This window comes from Mustela lutreola, chromosome 12, assembly GCF_030435805.1.
Source record: "Mustela lutreola isolate mMusLut2 chromosome 12, mMusLut2.pri, whole genome shotgun sequence".
In the NCBI taxonomy this organism is placed as follows: Eukaryota; Metazoa; Chordata; class Mammalia; order Carnivora; family Mustelidae; genus Mustela; species Mustela lutreola.
Genome location: NC_081301.1, coordinates 13,872,001 through 13,894,644, shown reverse-complemented (window position 1 = coordinate 13,894,644; position 22,644 = coordinate 13,872,001). Strand labels below are relative to the sequence as shown.

The 22,644-nt window shown below is 48.1% G+C and overlaps 1 protein-coding gene across 5 annotated transcripts in view; it reads right to left on the bottom strand.

Moving 5' to 3' along the window:
- The window catches only part of CDK5RAP2 (CDK5 regulatory subunit associated protein 2), a 169,162-nt gene that overhangs the window by 111,379 nt on the left and 35,139 nt on the right, over nucleotides 1–22,644 (bottom strand). For all 5 annotated transcript variants that reach the window (XM_059143514.1, XM_059143516.1, XM_059143517.1 and 2 more), the window contains 6 exons: nucleotides 17,906–18,029; nucleotides 15,080–15,234; nucleotides 9,475–9,637; nucleotides 8,395–8,448; nucleotides 7,434–7,553; nucleotides 6,492–6,584 (listed from right to left, as the gene is read on the bottom strand). In XM_059143514.1, coding sequence (XP_058999497.1) covers nucleotides 6,492–6,584; nucleotides 7,434–7,553; nucleotides 8,395–8,448; nucleotides 9,475–9,637; nucleotides 15,080–15,234; nucleotides 17,906–18,029 — 709 coding nt within the window. The remainder of the gene's footprint in view (nucleotides 1–6,491; nucleotides 6,585–7,433; nucleotides 7,554–8,394; nucleotides 8,449–9,474; nucleotides 9,638–15,079; nucleotides 15,235–17,905; nucleotides 18,030–22,644) is intronic.

The following is a 22,644-nucleotide window of genomic DNA, read 5'->3' as shown; positions in this document are numbered from 1 at the left end:
TGGTCTTTCCAGATCCAGCTTCACCACCAATGCTGGTTAAGTCCTAGTTGTTAGGAGACGTGGGCTACAGCCACCGTCAATTCCCGAGAGGTGAGGCCCGGCCATCCCCTATTTGCACACTACTACTTAAGACCTAGCAACAGGGACTGAGGGGGAACCCAATTCACATTTCAAAGTCGGTTTTGCAGAAGCTTCCATTTTATTTTCCTTTAAAATAAAAAAAAAATTAAGATTTTATTTATTTAGTTGAGAGAGAGAGCACACATGCAAGAGAGAGTGAGTACATGAGCAGACGAAGGGGCAGAGGGAGAAGGAGAAGCAGGCTTCCTGCTGAGCAGGGAGCCAGAGGACACAGGGCTTGATTCCAGGACCCAGGGATTATGATCTGAACTGAAGGCAGGTGCTTCACCAACTGAGCCACCCCGGCACCCCTAAAATCAAAATTTTAAAAAAGAGTGGGAAACCAAGGTCACGAGACCTAAAAAAAAAAAAAATCCGGGGCAATGCTTATTTATAAAAACTCAAAAAAACAGCTTCCCCCTCTCTCTCTGTCTACCTGTGATCTCTGTCTGTCAGATAAATAAATAAAATCTTTAAAAAAAAAAAACTAAAAAAAAGAATACAAGAAAAACTCCCATCTTGAGCCATTTTTATGTTACATTTTTTTTTCAGGGATGAAGCTACATTTTATTTTATTTTTTTTTTAACTGTGTAAGTATGCTAACATTTATTTACCTATTCCCTGTTTTTTTTTTAATTTTTATTTTTTATAAACATATATTTTTATCCCCAGGGGTACAGGTCTGTGAATCACCAGGTTTACACACTTCACAGCACACATTTTATTAAGCACTGATTATGTATGAGGAGCTAAACCAGGCACTTTTGCACACACTGTAGTTCCACTCCTCATACCAACCCTACGAAGTACACATTACTGTCCCTATTTAAGCCACGGAGGCTCAGAACTGTTAAGTGACGAGTCTGTCATCAGACCATAATTGATTAAATCTGGGACTCTCTCCATAGCACTACACTGCCGTACCCGTTCCAGGGAAGATTCCAATTAACACCAATAAACTAGTAAGAATTAAAACAAGAAGACTGAATTCAAAGAGGGGAAGGCTAGAGCCAGGAACACCAATTAGGAGCCTGTTAAACACAGGCCAGCCATGGTGACAATTAAATAATAGTTATCATAAAGTGATGGACATTCTGTGGGTTATCGCATAAATGATGATGATAGAGCTTCTTTTAGAAAGTTCAAATTCATACTCATACAATGAAGATACTTTACATTTCCGTTTTCCTTAAGTGGCCCTCTTAAGTGCCCAGAGACACTCTGAAAAGTTTTGTACTTTTCCTGAATGACACCCTGCTTTCAGAACGCCTGTCATCAGAGGGGGGGCTTACAAAAAGGCAGCAAAATGTTTGGTGTCATTAGACCTAGTCAGAAACTCAAGGCCAAACATTATATGAGCCAAATCACGTTTGGCTCCATTCCCCACAGTGCGGAAACATGATGAGTCTAACAGAGAGAGAGTCACAGAGCCCAGGGTTCAAAGCCCGGTTCCAGCCATGTCGCTTAGGAGGAGTTGACTTTTCTGCTCCTCAGCTTCCTTGTCTGCGAAATCTCTGTTTCATAGGCGGTCGTGAAGATGAAACATGACACCAAAAATTCCGTGTCTGGGAGTGCGGGATCAATAAATCTAGTTCCTATTCTCCGGCACATGCATGATCTTCCATTCCCAGCCAAGAGACACTACGGAGAGTCTCCTCCAACTAAAAGCTATCTGCACAACACCGTGAAGAGAGGGCTTGCGAAACCGACCACAGTATCTGCTCTATGTTCATGCCGGAAGATGATACTACCCAACTTAAGGAAGACTTGACAACATTTACTGAGTTACACCCTATGCCCAGGTGCCCCGTCTTGTGTAATCCTTGTGAGGATTACGGGATCTAAGTGTGATTATCCGGATTTTACGATGTGTAAGCAGGTTGGGAGAGCTCAAGGATCTGGCCCAAGGCTACAGCAGTAGTGAGGAGCAGAGCCAAGATTCAAACACATGTCCCACCCACATCCCCCCACCTAAAAACAATGCGGCACATACATACAGAGGCCTACATGTGGCTGTTCAAAAAGATTGTTGTTTAAGGGGCACCTGGGTGGTTCAGAGAGCTAAGTGTCTGCCTTCAGCTCAGGTCATGACCCCACATCCTGGAATCAAGTCCCGCATTAGGCTCCCTGCTCAGTGGAGAGTCTACTTCTCCCTCTCCCCGTGCCTGCCGCCACTCTGCCTACTTGTGCTCTATCTCTCTGTCAAATAATAAATAAAACCTTTAAAAAAAAAAAAAGGCTGTTTAAAGAGCATTGGGATAAAACACACACATGAGTGCACGTAAAACTGCAGAAATCTGAGTAAAAAGCAGGGATTGCACCAAGGCCGATGCCCTGGTTGTGATATTGTTATTAAAGTTAGGGATGAGGTCACCTTTGGGAGAACCAGGTAAAGAGTATACAGAAACCAACTGCATGTGAATCTACAATCATTTCAAAATGAAAATTTTAAAAACAGAGTGGCAGATCTATATATACTGTTATGATAAAAATATTCGATGAAAGGGGTGCCTGGGTGGCTCAGTGGGGTAAAGCCTCTGCCTTCGGCTCAGGTCATGATCCCAGGGTCCTGGGATCGAGCCCCGCATTGGGCTCTCTGCTCAGCGGGGAGCCTGCTTCCCTTCCTCTCTCTCTGCCTGCCTCTCTGCTTGCTTGTGATCTCTGTCTGTCAAATAAATAAATAAAATCTTTAAAAATAAATAAATACATAATTTAAAAAAAGAATATTCAATGAAAAAAAGTTTATAGAACAGCATAGATCTGATCCTTCTACTTTCTCAAAGGCTGTATGTCTGCATAAATATGCACTGAAAGTGTCAAGGTATTAATAGTGAACATCTTTGACACGAGTTTATTGGTGACACCTATCCACCTCTTCCCATAGTTTTAAGTATTTTATAAATTCCTACAACGTGCAATTTTACTTTTATAGCTGAGGAGGGCGGGGAGGAGAACAAAATGCACAGGTATGCCCCACTTTTCAAAAGTTCACATTACGCCACTTTGTCTTATAAAAGACCTACAATAGCACCTGTTTTCGCTAACCAGGAGAAATCAGAAGAGGATTTGCGCTTTCATGAGAAAAGGCACCCAGTCACACTCACAGACACACACAGTGATTCAGTGGTCGTCAGATGAGAAGGGGGTGGAGAGAGAGGCAAAAGAGAAGAATGGGGTTAGTAAAAGGTACACACCTCCAGTTAGACAACAGGTCACAAGGAGGTAATGCCAACACAGAGAACACAGTAACACTGTAACAACTATATGTGGTGACAGGTGGCAGCTAGATTTACTATGACCACTTCGTAATACATATAGACATTGAATCACTATGTTGTCCACGTGAAACTAATATAATACTGTGTGTCAACTACACGTCAATAAAAAAAAAAAAAATTAAGTGGAAAAAAAAAATTAAGTGAAAAGGGCATTCCGCCTTTGTCTGGCAGTGAGCCTTTACCCACCGAGCTCCTACACGGCATCCCAACCACACCTCTGAACTGCGAAGTCTTGGGAGTTTCTGTGCTTTATCTTGATTTATTTTGTTTATCTCTTAGCAAGATGATGTGTCCTAAAAGGTCAGAAAAGCCTCAAAAAGAGAAGTTGTTTTTGGATCTGAGAAATGCTCACAAATTTTCCCATGCAAATCAATGGTAATTGCTTCTTTGCTTTACGCCATTTTGGCTAATAAAGATTTCATACGGAAGCTCTACTTTTGGATAGTGGGGGAAACCTGTATTTCCCATTTGAAATTACGTAATTTTCAATGGGTCTAGACATAGCAGCAAGCACCCCAACCTAGCATCACTGTGGAGTTTCCTGTGTGTGTTACAATCTCATTAGCCACCTGTGCGTGGCCAGGCCCGACCGCATGGCCTTTGCCCTTAAAAGCTAGTCTGTGAAACAGAGAAGGGTCGCCCTCTCTTGGAAGAGGTGCGGCCCCGAACGGTTCGGTTCGATTCTTGATGCTTGGCACGAAATAAAGCTTTGCTTCACCTTCGCTTTGTATCAGTCTCGCTCCTTTAATCATGGACCCATTATTGGGGCATAACAGTTGTCTCAGTGTCAGGCTTAATGCCAACCCTGTGAACTTCGGCTGTTCTATTCAATCTGCAATTAGTTCAGATCACATGCATCCCCAAAAGGTCCTACTATGTGGAAGAAAATGCATTTTAAAGGGCCTCTGCAACATTCAAATGTAGACCTTATAATGGAACAGCCAATATAACCAAACCACGGGCATTTACTCACACACTCAAACACACACAATCAGAACAGTGGCAAGGACACAGATTTTGGGGGTGCCTGCGTGGCTCAGTCATTAAGCATCTGCCGTCAGCCCAGATCATGATCCCAGGGTCTCAGGATCGACCCGTGCTCAGCAGGGAGTCTGCTACGCCCTCTCTCACTCCCCCAGCTTGTGTTCCCTCTCTCGCTGTGTCTCTCTCTGTCAAACAGATAAATTAAATTAAATTAAAAAAAAAAAAAGAACACAGATTTTGAAATCAGACTTAAGTGCAAGTTCCAACAACCTGCCAAACCAGTAGACATGCTACCTCCGTGGCTAAGGACTAAAGGAGCGTGCAGAACCTAAGGACTTTCAAAAGCTTGGGGCTTCTGAATCTTGCAAGACAAGAACCCCAGCCAACACTGTTAAGTGACAAGCCCTCAAAAATCAGGGGCCCCTAGCTGGCTCAGTCATTAAGCATCTGCCTTCAGCTAAGGTCAAGACCCCAGGGTCCTGGGATACAGCCCTGCATTAGGCTCCCTGCTCAGCAGAGAGCCTGCTTCTCCCTCTCTCTCTGCCTTCTTGAGTTCCCCCTCTCGCTGTCTCTCTGTCAAATAAATAAATAAAATCTTCAAAATAAATAAATAAATAAATAAAAGACCTCAAAAATCATTCTGAAAGTCTTTTAACTAGGACTGATGGTTAGGAAATTAATAAATGTTATGTGATAAATCTGGGTAGCATTTAAATGTTCAAGGCCTAACATAACAAGCAAAATATCAGCGATTATAAGGATGTCTGTCTGGTCTCTCTTGTCAACTGCCAACATTGTTTTCCTCAAGCAGTAGGAAATATCACTGGCGTTCCTAAGAACTCGGCTTTTAAAACTTGTTATTTTCAAAGCAAGAGGGGGAAAAAAGCCATCTCAGTGTAATCCCAGCTCCACTCCATCAACCAAATGGCAGGGGAGGCAAATCTGAGATTCCAAAGGCAGAGACTTGCCTATGCTTCTAGTGCACCATGATTTAAACCAAATTACTTCAATTATTCTTACTGTGAACCAGAGCTCTGCAAAAGATAAGACGTCGGACATGAATCTTAAGAATCAAGCAGTCTTAAATTAGACTTAACTTCTAATTTCTAGCTTATAACCAAAAATACCATGGGGGGAGAGGCGGCAGAGAGACCTTTAAGCAGTATGGGCCTCATTCAGACGATGGAACCTTATTGACTCGTTATTAAGTAATAGGGATACACTGTATAGAGAAACTAGAAACAGAGCAAGAAAATATTAAAAAATGAAAAACACAATACTAAAATTAACCAGAAAGGTAGAACATCAAGGAGGTGACCAGCAGGGGTCCTTAGGGTACAAGGCTGGGGAAAAAAGGAGAAAAGGCAGGTCAAAACATCAAGGTGTGGAAGTGACACGTGGCAGGGAGCAGCTGGACTAAAGAAGCCAGGTTAGGGGCGGGGTGGGGGCCTGTAAAAGGAAAGGCCTGCAGTAGACCGGCTCTGAGGCAAACCCTGGCTCTCTCACTTAAACCGCTTTTGTGACCCTATATAAGTTACTTGACTTGACCTGAACCTGAACCCTGAATTGACCTGAATAAGTTGACTTGACCTGAACCTGGATATTAACAGTGCCTCCTCCATGATCTGCTGCACAGATCCCTTCAGCGAATCCAGAGAGGGCCCTGAGCACAGGGCTTTGCACATAGTATGTGTGCAGTAAATGCCAGCCATTACTATCAACAATTACTACATTTAAATCCTGGCCCTGCCTCAATGAGCTGTGTGACAATCGATAAGCTGCCCACCCTCGCTGCGCTTCAAAAACCCCACAAATACAGCAAGGACGATAGCGCCCTTCCCCACAGGGCTGTAAAGATGACAGGAGTTAACACACATCTTGCACGGTCTCCTAACCGTGGGGGTCGCTGTCACCACTGCCGTTAACGTAGTGAGGAGGGGGCTGGAGAAGCCCCCAGAGCTGGGAGAGAACATCTTGTCCTGAGACTGGTAACTCCATTAACATAGGCCATGCAGGGTTGTCCCAGGCTCCTCTCAGCTGCTAGGTCTTGTCCTCCCCCAGGAGTCTGGACCAATGGCACAGCCACTTCAAGCCAAGTAAACGCTTACCTGGAATTTCTGTGTCTGTGCTTTCAGGGGCACCTCTGTGACTTTTGCAAAGGCAGCACGGAGCTCTTCGATCTCAGAGTTAAGGTTTTCCACCTGGGTCAAAGTAAGAACAGCAGCCAAGTGTGCAACGGGACAACTCAAGTGCTCTTCCTACTGGACGGCACAGTCTTCTGATCAAGGGCTTCATCATCAGGGAAGGCAAGAATCGGAGAAGCAGGACTCCAACTCTGGCCACTCACTAGCTGTGGACTTCATAATCTCCTTGAGCCTCAATTCCCACAACCAGAAGACGAGGAGACTACTAATCACCCCACTCCAGCTTCAGTAGGGCCAAGTGCATGATGGGTACTGGTGCTCAAATCAGGCCTGGCTGAGAAGCAGCATTACAGCACTGCTGCCCATAGAGAGGGGCCTGGCCACTCCAGAATCTCTCATCTCTGCTGACCTCCTCCTGTAGCCCCGTCAGCGGTAACGCCCATGGCCACACGCTGGACTTGGCCAGCGCCCACGATGGCCCCTCCACAGTGCTACTCTACACTGAAGGTCTCCAACTTCAGCTGGGCCCTGAACTCCCACATTAAGCAACGGTAGGAATGGTAACTACTTTACTATGAGCCAAATCTCTGCCGCATCTGACAACCGGTGATTACCCAGACTCTCCCCTTTTATCTTCTCCGGCGCCCCGGTTTCCTGGTTCTCTTCATACTTGGGCAGTCATTCCTGTCTCCTCCGTAGCCTCCTCTCCCCGTGCCTGAAATTCTGATGTCCCCTGCGGCCCCATCCTCAGCCTTATTCTTCCCCTTCTATACATTCCCGAGACAAGCAGACCCACTCGTAGAATTGTAACTCGCACCCAAAGCTAAAAATTCAGGGTTGGACAGGCCAGCCACAGAGGCTAATAAAGAAAAATCTCACTTCGGGTGTCTCAGACTCACCACATACCTCTTTTTCCTTTGACTTTAATGCCATGGTTAGACCCTGAATGGCTTTATCCCTCTTTAAACTATTTTTCTTTTCTGTAGCAATTTCTCTTTCCTTCTCTCTCAGGTCCTCCTGAAGTGCCTAAATTAGATTAGAAAAAGATTCACTAAGTTGATGCGTTCCAACCAAAATGCACTGTAAATATATCTGTAAGAGCACACTCAGACGCGGTTATTCTATCTTATTCCTGTCACCGTGTGATTAATGTTTCCGAGTAGAGCTGAACGCAGCGGCGGCAGCTCCTCGTGATGGTGCTAGCGCTCACGGCAACAGGGCTGGGGGAGAAGAAGGGGATCAGATCAGTTAAGACGGTGACAGCTGCTCCTGTGGGAAGGACTCCAATGCCTTCTGGAATTTGAATACAGTCACATCAGAGTCTTTGAAACCTTACCAGGTTATTTGGGGAAAATAACAGATCATTAATTTCATTCCTTAATGCTACAAAAGCTAGCAGAGAATTTGGTTTGATGGAGACTCAACATACACAGTCATAGTCTGAGTTCATTTCTAAAGATGATCAGGCTGCCTCCCTCCCGGCTGTTGTGAGGATCAAATGAGATAATGGACGGCAAGCTCTTTCCAAGCTGGCAGGCGCCGCATAAATGTCGGCCGCTAGGACCGGGGGACACAGAACAGCGGCAGGTCTGGGTCCCTGCTAGAGCTGCTCTAAGTCACCTGATCTCGGGAAAGGGCCCTCGCCTTTCTGAGCCCCACAAGCCTCATCTGCGCAATGGGAATGTTGGCTTTACAGAATTCCTGTCGAGACCGAGAGGCCTTCTCTGAAGTCCGGAAGGCCTCAATGGCACCCGCTGGCATTCCCTAAGTGACAGCTATTGTCACACCGAACTACCTACTGCTCTCGGAATAAAGCATGAGGCAAGGGGAAATCTTCAATATGTTATTTTAAATTGCATTAACATACCTGGATCCTCTCTTCAAAGCGGTGTCTCTCCTGCTGGCGCTCCATTTGTGCAGCCTGAGAAAAGGCATTAATTGGCACCGGAAGGGACTCACAATCCAACAGCTTCCCCAGAACAATCAGAACGACCGTCTCATTTCCTGACTTCCCCACCGCTGCGGAAGTCACGGCAGTAAGTGTCCACTCCTGTCTGGCTCGCACGGTGTCCCACCCGAGTGAAGAGGAACGTAAAGACCAGCTAGCCATGTGAGCTGATCACCAGCCCCACAGACAGCGAACCATGGAGCCGCTGGACGCTGAAAAGGGCCCGCTGAAGGACAGGGCCTGCAGGGCTCAAGGGACGAGCAGGAGCCACGGGCTGATTACAGCCAAAAACTAACCCGTGATGCTCCATGAAAAATCAAGACTTTCCCAAATACCCAGAACACCCACACTGGGAATCCAGCACGTGCACGGGCCACTCCGGGTCCAGTGAGCGCTGGGAGGTCTCAGCTAAACCCACGGGCACGTGCAGGCCCAGGCCGCCCTCCTGCAGCTGCCGCGGAGGCTGCCTCATGTGGGGGGTGGGAGGGAGGGAGGACCTCTGGGAAGCTCTGGGGTCTGGTACTAACAACCCAGCAACTCCTCCGAGCGCATTTCCAAATTCCACAAGGGGACCGTGACCAGGACCTCGCAGAGCGGCCAGAAGGATTAACTGCAGCGGCACACTGACCTGCTTCGCCAGCCGCCTGGCCCGACACAACGTAGTTCCCTTCCCCCCACAGTCTCTAACCGCGAAGTTACAACAGGTACTAAGTTTTATCCTGAGAAAACGCAAAGTCCGGGGGCAACAAGTCAACACACAGTGAGACAGAGACAAGCAGGTACGGGCTGTTTTTTAACCAACTGTGTCTAAACATGAGGCTGGAAGGGGGAAAACATGTCGGGGCCCCTGACAAAGGAGTTCCTGCTCATTCCTCGGCTGCTGGGGAGCTAGTATTTGGAAGCAGTCGGTGTGACTTGCAGGGACCGAGGATGCATCCCCTCTGCCACAGCGGAGTCCGGGGTGCTAATTCAAGACCCCTCCACACCCCGCCGGCTCACCTCGGCTCCTCCCTCCTGGTCTCCCCTCGGAGCAGCAGAGAGTCCTCGGAGCTCCCCAGATGACACCCTCTCATCAGGACACGCCATCTGAGATTTCTCCTCTTTAAGGCACTGAATTAAAGCATCTTTGCTCTTCAAAGACAGCTTCAACTCCTCAATCAGTCTAAAAGTGAACAAAATTTAAATATTAATTCTAAGCTGTTCTCTTAGCTCAGTGGAGCAGGAGGAGGCAGGAAATGGGGCCAGACATCTTCAAAGTAGACATGACCAATGACTGAACAGAAACGGAATCGCACTATGCAGGTCGGAGAGTAAGGGCCAGAAAACCCGTGACATTAGGTGTCCCCTCGCCTCCAGCAGGGCCCCGGTGGATCCAGCCTCCGAGCTGCCGGACGACGGCCGGACCAAGCACCCCCCGTGCTCAGACTTTCAGCAGCCCCCACCACAGACGGCAGCCGACTACTAATTTTTTTTACCAAGAATCCTTTCTGCAAAAGAAATGGGGCCCTGAAGCCTGAACAAACATGACCGATAGAGTGGAACTATCCCAGGGAGTAGGCAAAACCCGAGAACCTCTCTCCCTGGCTTCTCAGGGCAACGTTTAAAATACACTGACTTTCAAGATAAAGGCCAAACTCGTGAGCAAGGCAGGTAAGGCCCTAGCTTTTCAGGCCTAGAAGATCAGAGGCCCCGTGGGCAGCTTCAGTTTCCTCTCTCGCAGGAGGCCACCACCCGCTCCCTTACCACCCGGGGCCTCGCTTCCAGATCTCTCCACATGCCAGGCTGTCTTGTGCCTCCAGACCTTTGGTCACACTTGTCTCCCCACCCAGAACGCCCTTCACCACTCCATCCCCACCACCTGCTAATACACACCCACGGGCCCTGCACTCCCCTGAAGCAACTGTGCCAACCACACCCTGAGGCCCCCCTCAGATAGAGCTGAACACCTCCTTGGGGCCACCAAATTATGCCCCCGACCACGACCAAGTTATTTAACCCCTACGCGTCTACATCTCCTCGGCTATAAAATGGGGATTACTTGCTCACGTGGATTAGAAATAAAACATCTAAAACGGCCCTCATACCTCCAGGCATACAGCACAACTCGACAAATGACAGTTGCTATAATTATTACCCTTTTTTAACATTCAACAATTAGCATTTTGTCAGAGAACCCTCCGAAGAGCCTTTCTGTAGCGAAGCCTCGAAAGCAACTTGAATGGCAGGAAGAACAAAGGCTTGACAGTCAGAGAGCTTCCCTGGCTCCCAGGGTGAAAGTCAAGAGTCAGCTGTAAGTAGTTAAAGGCAGCTGGCAATGCACTGGTGCTATGGTATGAATGCTCCTAGCACCCCCAAATTCAGATATGGAAATCCTAACCCCCTCAGGCAACAGGATTAAGAGGTGCGGCTTTGGGAGTCAAGTAGGTCACGTGGGTAGAACTTGGAAATGTGAGCAGTGCCTGAAAAATGAGGATCCAGAAAGATGCCTGACCCCCTCTACCGTGCAGGGATGCAGTGGGAAGTCTGCAGGCTGGAAGAAGGCTCTCACTGACCATGCAGCCACCCTGGTCTTCCAGCCTCCAGAACTGTAAGAAATAAATTTCTATTGGTTGTGAGCTGCCTAATCTCTGGCATCTTGTTATAGCATCTCAAACAGGCAAAGACAATTAGGCACAGAGGGTACCAGGGCAGCACCAGTGCAATGTCACCAAATCTGGGACAGAGGAGTAAGATTGCCCTCTAGGGGTTCTACTCTGAAATCATCACATAATCAACTGAAGAGGTAAAAGTCACTAACTGTATACTTGAAACGGATGTGCTATATTGCAGGTATCTTATACTTTGACAAAAATGATTTGTGTTAGTTACCTTAAAGCAAGTTCCAGTAGAGATGGGAATGAGAGAGGCCAGCCTGTGGGGACTGTGGCACAACTGGAGCATGGGGCCATCCACAGGAGTGGCCTCAGTCCTGCAAGACCACAGCCCAGGCCTGCCACCCCTTCCAGGTTTTTAAAAGAGGCTAGAAAGCCAAACTTCTACGTGAAACTAGATTTTTTTTTAAATAGTAGCAACTAATTCAAACTTTTTTTTTTTTTTAAGATTTTATCTATTTATTTGAGAGACAGAGAGCACAAGTGGGGAGAGGGGCAGAGGGAGAGGAAGAGGCAAACTCCCCGCCGAGCGGGGAGCCCGATGAGGGGCTCGATCTCAAGACCCTGGGATCATGACCTCAGCCAAAGGCAGACACTTAACCAACTGAGCCACCCTGGCACCCTTAATCCAAACTTTTAAAAGCACTGTGTAGGCCAAATAAAACATATCGTTTGGCCACATCTGACCCACAGGGCTCCCCAGTGTTAGTTGCCTTAAGGATCCAGACTAGCTCTAAGGTCAGATCGCAGGAGATTGAGTAGTTAGAGCAAACAGCTTTCAAAAGGGTGGAGGAAGGTCAGAAAGACATCAGCAGTGCCCATCAAGCAAGGGCCCCGCCCTACAACAGGCCAGTCTGGATGCCACATCTGGCCCCATCTCACCAGGACATGCCCAAGCACCCTAGTTCCAAGTCCACTTAGCAGCTCACCTTCTGACCCCCCATTTCGCTGGTAGGCAGGCCTGCCCAGTAGCTGGTCAACAAATCAATTTATAGCTCCTTTAATCTAGACTTAATTCATATACCCATGCATCTTCTAGACTCACTCTTGGATGTCCATGAACCCTCAACCCAACATTTCCCAATAGAGCTTATCTTCCACAAAAAAAACCCACACAAAAACTTCTGTTCTTTCCCCCTTTCGTTCCCCAAACTCAGCACACTGTACTGCCATCCTACCGTTGCTCACGCTCAAAACTTCAGTGAGGAGGTATCTCTGCAGCCTTTTTCCTCATCCCCAAACTCCTCGACGACCAAGCCCTCCAAGTCATCATGTCAATTCTACCTTCCAAACATCTCTGCCTGTTCTCCTCCATGCTAGCTCCATCACCTCAGTCCTGGTCACCGTGATCCCTTGTCTGGAGTTCTCCATCAGCCTGGGGGGCAGTCTTCCCACTCAGTCCCACCGCCAACCCATCCTTTAGGGGCAGCCAGAGGGAGAAGAATCGCTCTATAGCCAGACCCTGACACCACCCCATTCCCACTCTTAACTCATCAGCAGCATGTCACACGCCCTGAAGACAAAACCCAAACTATCCAACAAAGCCCACAGGATCTGGCCAGCTTCCCTCTCCTCGTCTCTTCCCATCTCCCTTCCAGAATACAACTCTCCAGCCACGCTATAGTTCCGTAAGTCCCTGGGTCATGCTCTGTGCCCTCTGGCCTCTGAACTTCCATACATTAGGTACCCAATGCCTGAAACATCCTTTCTTCCTCCAAGTAACTCCTCCTCTATCCTCATATTTCCCCGGGAAGCCTCTCTTAATCCCTCTGAACGAAATCGGAAAGATGTTAGGTTAACCCAGCATTTGTCCATGTGGCCCCTCTCACTCTGCTCCTGCCCTCCACTCCTCCCACCTAGCTAGATGACGAGCAAACACTTTGACATGAGGTTCCTTAGGAGAGGGACCCCGTCTGTACCCGTCTGTACCATTCATACCTAGACTGTAACCACCACTTACGGAGCAGAAGATGCTCAGGAAGTATTTGTGAACAAAGGGCATCATGACCCAACAGACCAATGAACCAACTGCCGAGCATCTGCTGGGACCCCTGCAGGACCCTTCCAAATCCACTCTTGCCCGCGACCTCTTCCCAAACCCACCCCCAGTCCTCTCCCTTCTTCCCCTTCACTGGCACCAGGAAGTCTGTTTTTCTCCTTTGGTGACTGCCTCGGCACATTCTGGTCTCTTCCCTGGGTTCCCTATTTCCAATTTAACTGCTGGAGACCTGCAGTTCCGCAGGAAAGACAACCCTGAAAGCCTTCTAAAGGCTTCACCACTCATTAGCTGGGAGAGATACAAGGGAACGTATAAGTAATTTGTGTGGAAAAGGATTCTCGACTCTCTCAGAGTACAGCGCTAGAAAGGTTGCGACCCTGAAGGGGAGGCCCAGCCAAAAAAAAAAAAAAACACCACACCGATCTGGGGAGGCTTCTCTTCTTAGCCACATAAATGAGAAAAACGCTCACTTACTCAACCCTAAGGTCCTACACCTCACAGAGAACTCTGTTTCCTGACTCTTGAGATTCATCCCCAAACTCCCATTTTCCAGATCAAAGCTAAGACAAGGCTGCAGCACATCAAAGAAATGCTAGCTCCTCCAGACACTGAAGCTAGGACACTTCGTAAGTGGAAACCATGGCCTCTCCCTCGGTCTGTTCATTCCTCTTTTGTAGATAATCCTAAAACAGGAAAACAAGTTGCAGACTCGAATCTCATAAGGGGGTACGGAGGCAGAATGAAAAGCGACCAGCAGCTGGGAGTTGGGGCGACGGGGCACCAGAACCCAAACAACACGGTTGGCCCGTCAATCGGGAGTCACTGAGCAACCGAAAAAAAGGGGACTAGAGTCAGTACCCTCTATTTAAGGAAATAGGAAAGCAGATCATTCGCTTTAGAACAATTTCTGTCAAATTCCAAATGAGGCTGGCTCTTCAGTAGGTCACAGGTTAGCCAGAAGCTTCACTTGTATTTAGTTTACACAGCCTTCTACCTGGTGACCAGCAAAGCAAGGCAAGAGATTCAACACATAAGGTTCATGATAAAGAAGAAAACCTCAACTCACTCCTGATCAGTTTTGATCAAAGTTTGATTAAGACTGCCTAAAGGTTTTAAAAAAAAAAAAAAAGACTGCCTAAAAGTCCTATGGCCCATCCATTTCTCTGACTACGTGGCACACATTTTATTTCTGGACCAAGAGAGAGCTCTATACTCAGTCTACACTGTTTTGGCCCCTTGCCGATGTACTAATCTGGGCCCTCAGCCTGCATTAAAAGACATGATGAGGGACACCTGGGTGGCTCAGTTGGTTAAGTATCTGCTCAAGTCATGATCTCGGAGTCCTGGGATCCAGCCCCGAGTTGGGCTCCCTGCTCAGCGGGGAGTCTGCTTCGCCGTCTCCCTCTGCCCACCCACCCCGGCTTGTGCTCTCTGGCTCTCAAATAGATAAAATCTTTAAAAAAAGACAAAAAAAAAAAGACATCATGAAAAACAGGTCCCACAAAACTCACTAGCATCTCCTGTGGGGATAAAATCACTTCCTGTTCCCTCTGGGAAGATTCACAAGAGAAATTTTTCCCCTACGATGTCAAGTAAAATAGCTTCTCCTGAGTTCCTGGCTCACATCCTTCCGTGAGCAGTGTGACTCTTAATGTTCATCAAGACTGTTTTTCTCTCCTTCCTTTGGTTACCAGGAAGCTCACAGTCAAACTGAAGGCTACGTCTAGTATCTGAACAGAACTTCTCGGCGGGATTTTTTATCTATAATTCTATCCCTGCCCTTGCAGCCCTAACCCTATTCCTTTTCCCTCCACCCCGATCTTACTCCAGGTCTTCTCACTGTGGGGAAGCAAGCGGAGAAAGGAGGGGTGAAAGACTGGGAAGAAGAGGACACCCTTTCAGCCCTGCTGCCCGGGAAACAAAGGTCAGCACGTCGCAGAGAGAAGAGCCAGACCTGTCTTTCTGCTCCAGGACCACAGCCATGTCCAAGTCCCCCTCGTGCCTCTTCTTCATCTCTGAAAGCTTCTTTTCCAAGCTCAGCCGAAGAGCCTTCTCTGTTTCCGTCCCCGCAAAGGCCTTTTCCAGTTCTGCTTGGGCAGCTTTCACATCCTAGAGTTAAATTAAATGCATTTGATGCAATTTTTCAATACAATTGGGAACATTTTTGAAAGGAAATTGGATTAAAATATAAATATTTATGACTTTTTCTCCAGCACATTTCCCCTCCCTGAATTGTACTATACATGGGCAGAATCAGTAATAAATACATTTGCCAGCCATTTTTCCCTGTTGTATCCTGAAGAGTAATAAGCATTTCCAATGGAAAAGACTCAACTCTACAAAAACTGTATTTTTGGGTTTGAAAAATCAGATCAATATTTACAGCTTGAATGAGAACAAGGAGAAATGTGCCTCTCAATACTTTTAAACATAAATTCCATAGTCCCCACAACCCCCATACAAATACATCCCACACCCCACCGCCCTCGCCCTACTTCTTTTAAGATCATGACTACACATCTCTCAAGTACATTCTATCTCCAAGGTGACGTCGGTGGTGAAAAACTACGTTCTTCCTGAGAGCTCAGAGAGGCCAACGAGGAAATTCCCTTAACCATGCAGGCAGTGCCCACCTCAGGGAAAAGGGCCCTGGAGCTCAGGGAAATGACCTGGGGTAGAGCTGGACCTCCAAGTGCCCACAGCCTTGGACTACATCACCAAGATACAAGTCAAACCAAACTGGGTTCAAAACCCAGCTCTCCTGATGATTTGCTGTGAGACGTTAGAGAGTCACTTAGCCTCTCTGGGCCCCAGCTTATCTCTAAAACGGGGATCACCACCATCCCAACAAGGATTTGCTCTGAGACTCTGTCAAAGGCTTGCTGCACCACAGGAAGCTCAAAGAATCACTGGCTTCCTCTTCCCTGTCCTTTCCCTCCTCGGGGCCGGCCCCATCACTGCCCCCACTTGGGTAGGGGAGAAAGCCTCCCCTCCCCAGGAGGCCTCCCTGGCAAGCTCAGCGATAGCCGGGGAAAAGTCACTGCCCAATATCCCGAGACAACAAACAAAACCTGCTTCCTGAGTGCCTGTTAAATGCCAGGCTTTGAGCAAGGAGCCTGATTCATCTCATCTCCACTCCTCACCTAACTAAAAACGTTATGCACGGAGAGACATCCTCCAGCGGCTGAGAATGCAGGTTCCACAGCCACAGCACCCGGCATTCCTGCCTGTGCCACCCTGAGCAAGGGATTTGGCCACTCTGTGCCTGGGTCATTGTGTTTTTGTTTTTGTTTTCAAAAAGAATGATAGAAGTATTTACCTCACAGGCTTCCTGAAAGGATGAACTAAAAGGATGTGTGAAAAGGCTGAGAAGGGTGCCTCGCACGCGGCAGGCCCCCCGGACACTGCTAGGGCCACGGCTATGAGGACATCACTACCGCAAAGCAGATGTCACCAGCCTCCCTTGACGGATGAGGCCACAGAGGCTCGGAGAAGGGGACAAGGCCAATCAGCGACACAGCAAAGGGTCAACCAAGCACGGGCTGGCAGTCATGCCAGCACCCTAAAATGCTGGCCGGTGCCTCCTGGGGACCAGATGACTGAACCAACAAGGACGTTTCAACTAAAATTCCGAATTTGGAGTCGGAAGACTCTTGTTTCGGTTCCAGCTCCGAGGACTAAGTCTCCCTCCCTCTCAGAGCTGTGTCCTCATCTGTATTCTGGACCTAGAATCTACACAGCCTCGTGGGGCCTGTGCGAACAACACAAACGCAGAAGACCACTCTGGGCTGCAAAGTCTGCACTGGAGCGTCTGCCTTCTGGATCCAGACATGCTCTGTGCTGCCATCCCTCCTCGGATCTAAGGAGAGCCAGGGCTCCAGGTGGAGAACAGGACGGACACCAACAGACTTCAAAGACCGAGAACGAAGTAACCAGTGTCACTGAACACTGGCTGACTGTGGGCAGAAACTTCTCACATCTAGGAGACCGGATTTTTTAGCCAAGACACAGCCTGCCTCCTGGTATGGTCACAGGAAGCGCCTGAGAATAAGCAGGAGGGGTTCCATGCAGCGTCACCCTGAGAAGAGGCATTCGGCGAACACTGAGGTGACGTGGGATGGAGGCCAGGTACCAAGGACAGGGCTGCGTGGGCATGTCACGGCCTGCAAACCGGAACCCACTTTCAGGCTTAGCGCCAGTCAGAGGAGTGGCTTCCCCGCTCCGGGCCTCAGTTTCCTCCTCTGTAAAGTCAAGGGACCAAACTAGGTAAGAAGAAGAGCAGGGGCTTGAAGACCAGCAGCCGCGATTCAACTCCAAGCTCAAATCCTGACTAGTCTTTCCGTACTTCACTGTCTGCGTCCACAGGAACAGAGACGACAGCCGGGAGGCAGGGTGTGAGGGTACCAATTCTATACGCACGGAGCCTCAGACAGGGCCGGAACCCTCGAGCTGCTCCCATTTCTGCTGAAACTCTGAAAGTTCAGGGGAAAAGGAACAAAATCCTGCCCTCGCCTCTTTTTTTTTTTTCTTTTAAGATTTTATTTATTTATTTGACAGAGAGGGAGAGAGATCACAAGTAGGCAGAGGCAGGCAGAGAGAGAGGAGGAAGCAGGCTCCCCGCTGAGCAGAGAGCCCAATGCGGGGCTCGATCCCAGGACCCCGGGACCATGACCTGAGCCGAAGGCAGAGGCTTTAACCCACTGAGCCACCCAGGCACCCCTGCCTTTGCCTCTCTTAACCCGTGGTCAGAACACACTGGCCTCAGGGTTTGCAGACTTGCCTCTTCCAAATGCAGTATTTTCTTGGTTAGGAGATCTTCGACCTGCTGCACCTTCTTCTGGGCATCCTCTCTCACCCGCCGAACTTCGGAGCCACCCCCTTCGGCAAGGCTCTCAACTGCTTTGCTGCAAAAAGGGGCAAAGGTGTCAAATCCATGGAGGGACAGTCGGACGGGGATTTCAGCAGCCCCCAGTTTGTCCCTTCTACCACACACCTGCGCTGCTGTTGTTTTTAATTAGTATTTGTAATTCAAAAACACGATAGTGCAGTATATGAATGTTTCAAATCAATCAACATACACACCTTAAACTTAGATGTTACATGTCAATTATACCTCAGTTTAAAATACATATATGTAAACACAAATTAAGAAAGGAGAATCATCTGTAATCTTACCAGCCAGAATAACCAAGTTAACATTTCAGCATACAGACTTACAGACATTTTCTACAAAAAGAGAATCATATATCTATGATCTGATTTTATCACATAATATACTGGGTCAATAAATATAAATCTATCATTTTTAAAGGCTACATATTAATTCACTGTGCAAAATATACTGTAATATATTAAATCAAACCCCAATTTTTTTTATTGATGTACAGTTGACACACCTCAATCCCCTATTTTTAAAGCTTTCAGATGGAAAAAAAAACTTAGATTTCTAATTTTATATTATCTGAAAATATGTCTAAAGCACAGAGCCCACTATGAAGTACCCAAATAAACATTAGTGTTATTATTTATTGTATCATAAGCAATGTTATCATAAAAGCATCCTTGTATGTTTATTATCTAGTGATTTCCTTGGATCAATTCCTACAGAGGGAATCACTGGGTCAAGGGGTGAGCACACATGTAAGACCTTTGTTAGCTGTTGCCCAATTTCCCACCAGGACATTTCCAACAAAGTACCCCTCCACCAGTGGCGGGGGGCAGGGGACAGGCCTGACAAACCAACATGCAAAGAAGTAGCATGCCCCAAAAATAAATCTGAGGGGTCAAGGGCTTTTATACATCAGCTTTTGCCAAATGGAGTGGGAAGCATTTTAAATAAGGCACGATCTGTCTGCAAGCATCAGCTACCACTTGGGGCATGAGGAAGGGACGCTGCACAAGCAGCACCCACTCCGGAAAAATGCAGAGTTCGCACAGTGGTGACACCACGGAATATTGTGTCCAGTGGATGGGGTGGGGTGGGGATGACACACCAAAATCAGACACAGGACCACAACCACGGACGCTTTTCATTTTGGTTCTCCTCAAAAGAAAAATAAGTGTCAGATACGAATTTGTGAGACATATACTCAGAGCAGTTCTCATCAGATTTCTAAAATGACTGCAGGTTTCCAGAAGGCAGAATAATAAAGGAAATGGCTCCACCTAAAGCTGGTTTCTCGGAAAAACTGCCACAGAACAGATTTGGTCACCACCAGCCTCCCTGCCCTACTTTGGGGTATATACAATTTTCCCAACCAAGAGCCTTGTGATCAGACACTCACGTGTACAGGCCCTGTGAATTTCTGACTGAGAACAATGGAAAGTCAAGAAGGCCACACTTGCTGCCCAACCATCAAACATGAGTTGCCTGCAAATACAGACTTTATTTATATCATGCTTCCCTGTCACCAATAAGCCTTCAGAAGGCCCCAGTGACGGGACATCATTTTAAAGGACTCCAATGCGAACAACTGAAAGAAAGAACGTGGGATTCTGAAGCTTGAACCAATTTGCTTCCAAAAGTAGACTCTATTATGTCCTCAGGGCGCCTCCGGGGAAATCACCTCCACACCTCAGTTTCCTCGGTTGAAGAACGACATGACTGCCTCTGAGAATTCACGTGCTAACCCCTGTGGGGGCCACATCACCGTGCCCCTTCCTCTCGGATCCGAGTGCCGCCTGCTGTCCCTGAGGCCACCTGACAGGCCCTGTTGCGATGTTCTGAGAGGCCTCAGTCTACCCCTCTGAGCTGAGAACGGGTCATCCTCCGGCCAGAACTAAGGCCACCACTCCACTTCCCAACGCCATGAAATGTCCTCGGCCACCACTCCCTCAGGTCATTTCTCCAGCAGTGCCGTCTGGAGTTCACGGGGATCCAGTCATTCCTACCACTCCTCAAGACGTCTTACACATGGCTGAAGAATTCCAGACTAGCGGCTTTTCTTCCTGAGCCTCGGACATGGGATGTTCCCAGTCCTGAATTCCCACTAGCCACCAACTGTTTTAGCCCTTGGGTTATACAGGGCCTCCTCTACAGAACGGTTCCGTCTGGCCACGCACCCCGACCCACACCCCAACCCCTGCCCAGCAAGGGCAAGCACACCGTCTCCTTGCTGTCGACTCAGATCGAACCTTGGTGTTTTACAGTTGGACTCATATACGTTGTCAAGAGGCGGACTACAATTTTTAACAAGTACCAGTATTATTCAGTTTGTTTGCATTTTAGTTATACCAATAAAATATATTCCCAATAATAAATGTTCCAACTTCTCATTTATCATCTTTGTATTTTACAGTTACTGTAGCAATAAAATTTATACTCAGCAGTACGGTGCAATTTTCCTCTACTAATGGAATTATTATTTTTGTTTGTGTTTTAAAGCTACAGAGATAAAATTTACTCCCGACAATATGTCTGCTTTTGTTTTTAATGTCCCCTTATTGGAACTGATAAATATAACAGTGAAAAGCCAGCACACAAACATGTTTACTCTGCCACAGACAGAGTGGGCTCCCGAGCCAGACCCATCCCAACCCTCTGGTACCAACCTGGACAGGCCCCGAACTCCTCTGAGCCCCAGTTTTCTCCACACTCAAATGGGAATCCCAGCTGCCTCACAGCATTGTTGTGAAATTGATAAAGCATATCAAGTGCCTGGCACAGGGTCTGGGGCAGAGTAGGATCTCAATAAATGCCAGCTCACTCCTCCTACCCTGTCTCTCCTTATAGAATCTGGGCCAACAGATGAGAGAGAGAGCGACAGAGAGAGAGAGCAAGGCCTAAGGTGAGGCAAGGGTAGGACAAAGTGGTCTAACCCAGCATTCCCCTGATACAAAAAAGAACTTTCTATAAATACCACCCCTGCTTCCCCCTTTTAACTGTCAACACTTTCCCTTGAGTCTTTCCATTCTAATTATAGTTCTTGAGAATAAGCAGGGGCTTTTCCTGTGACAGGTCCCGTATCTTCCACCTGCCCCCGCCCTCTGAAAAAGCAACCATCATGAAAGGGTAGTAAAAGGTTGCTGAGGGCATTAATAAAGGTTATTTTTCCACCACAACAATGTGCCACACACACTTGGACGTGCTGGGCAGTGAGGGTAGAGGGAAAGGCACACTTCGCTGGGATGTGGCAGCCCCTGGGCTTGTCTTAGGGCGGGCAAGGCACACAGAGGCCCCACAAAGGAGGAACGGGCGAGAAGCCCCATGTTCCACTAAAGGAGAACAGACTCTTGTCATGACACAAGAGTCATGTTGGAGGCACAAGAATCACACACATGGAAAGAAAAAAAGAATACGAAACCAGTGCTGGACCAGAAGTGAGGGGCTCGTGTTCGAATCCCAGCCTCCATCACCCTGCTGAAGCGGTGCTCCTCACGGTCCTTCCCTTCTCCAGGCCGAAACCCCCGACTCTCCAAAGTGAGATCTTCCTCCAGATGTGCCTAGCTCCCAGGACGATGGCGTGCAAATGGAAGCAAGAGTGTTTTATAAACTGTAAAGTGCTGGGGTCCCTGGGAGGCTCAGTCGGTTCAGTGTCCCACTCTTGATTTCAGCTCAGGTCATGCTCTCAGGGTTGAGACGAGCCCCGTGCCAGGCTCCGTGCTGGGCATGAAGCCTGCTTGAGATTCTCTCTCTCCCTCTCTCTCTGCCCCTCCCCTGCCCCCCTCTAAAAATACATAAATAAATAAATAAACCAACAACCAGCCAAGTGCTGCACACACATGGGAGTGAGCTTCTACACCAGAGAAGCTCAGGAAGAGTCTGAGACGCAGGCTCCAGGCAGCCACGCGGGATTCACCATGAGTCTCCGTGTCAGGTAAGTGACAGGGAAGGCATCTAGACTGGGAGAGGACAAGAGGCAGAAGTGTCAGCCGGGCCAAAGCTAGAGCAGCAGGAACAGAACATTTTTAGTGCCTGTGAGCTTATGCCGGTGGGATGAAGAGCTGGTGGAGAGAGCTGGAACGGGTAAGTCATTGCAAACATTCTTAAAAACAGAGCTCTGGATCTTGGGTCCTAACCTAGGAGTCGTCCCTGACATGCCCTTCCCAGCCATTACCAAGCCCTGCTGACGCTGCTCACCCAATGTCCTTCTAACCCACCCGTCCACCTCCGTCACTAGTCTCTCACCTGAACTCCTGGACGGCCTCCTAAAGGTCTCTCTGCCTCCCTTCGTGCTCTGTGGACCATCACTTCCCACTCAGCACCCACAGTGACCTCCACAAAACTAAACTCTCATTGTGTCCGCTGCTGGAAACCCGTGACTGCTTTCCATTTATCTTGGGATAATCTCTGCTGTGGCCTCAAGACCCTCCAGAACAAGGGGAAGGCCCCCCAGACTTCCCATATTTCCTCAGACCTGCAAGGGCACCGGCTCATTCCTACGGGCTCCTCGGGGCCCCTTCCTGGCCACACGTCTCTGTTTGCAGGTCTGCTCCTACTCTGTCAGCACCCGTTGCTCCTCTCCTTTCTCACAGCTCTTTTCCCACTTCATATCCAAACGCTGACTATTCCAAGTATTT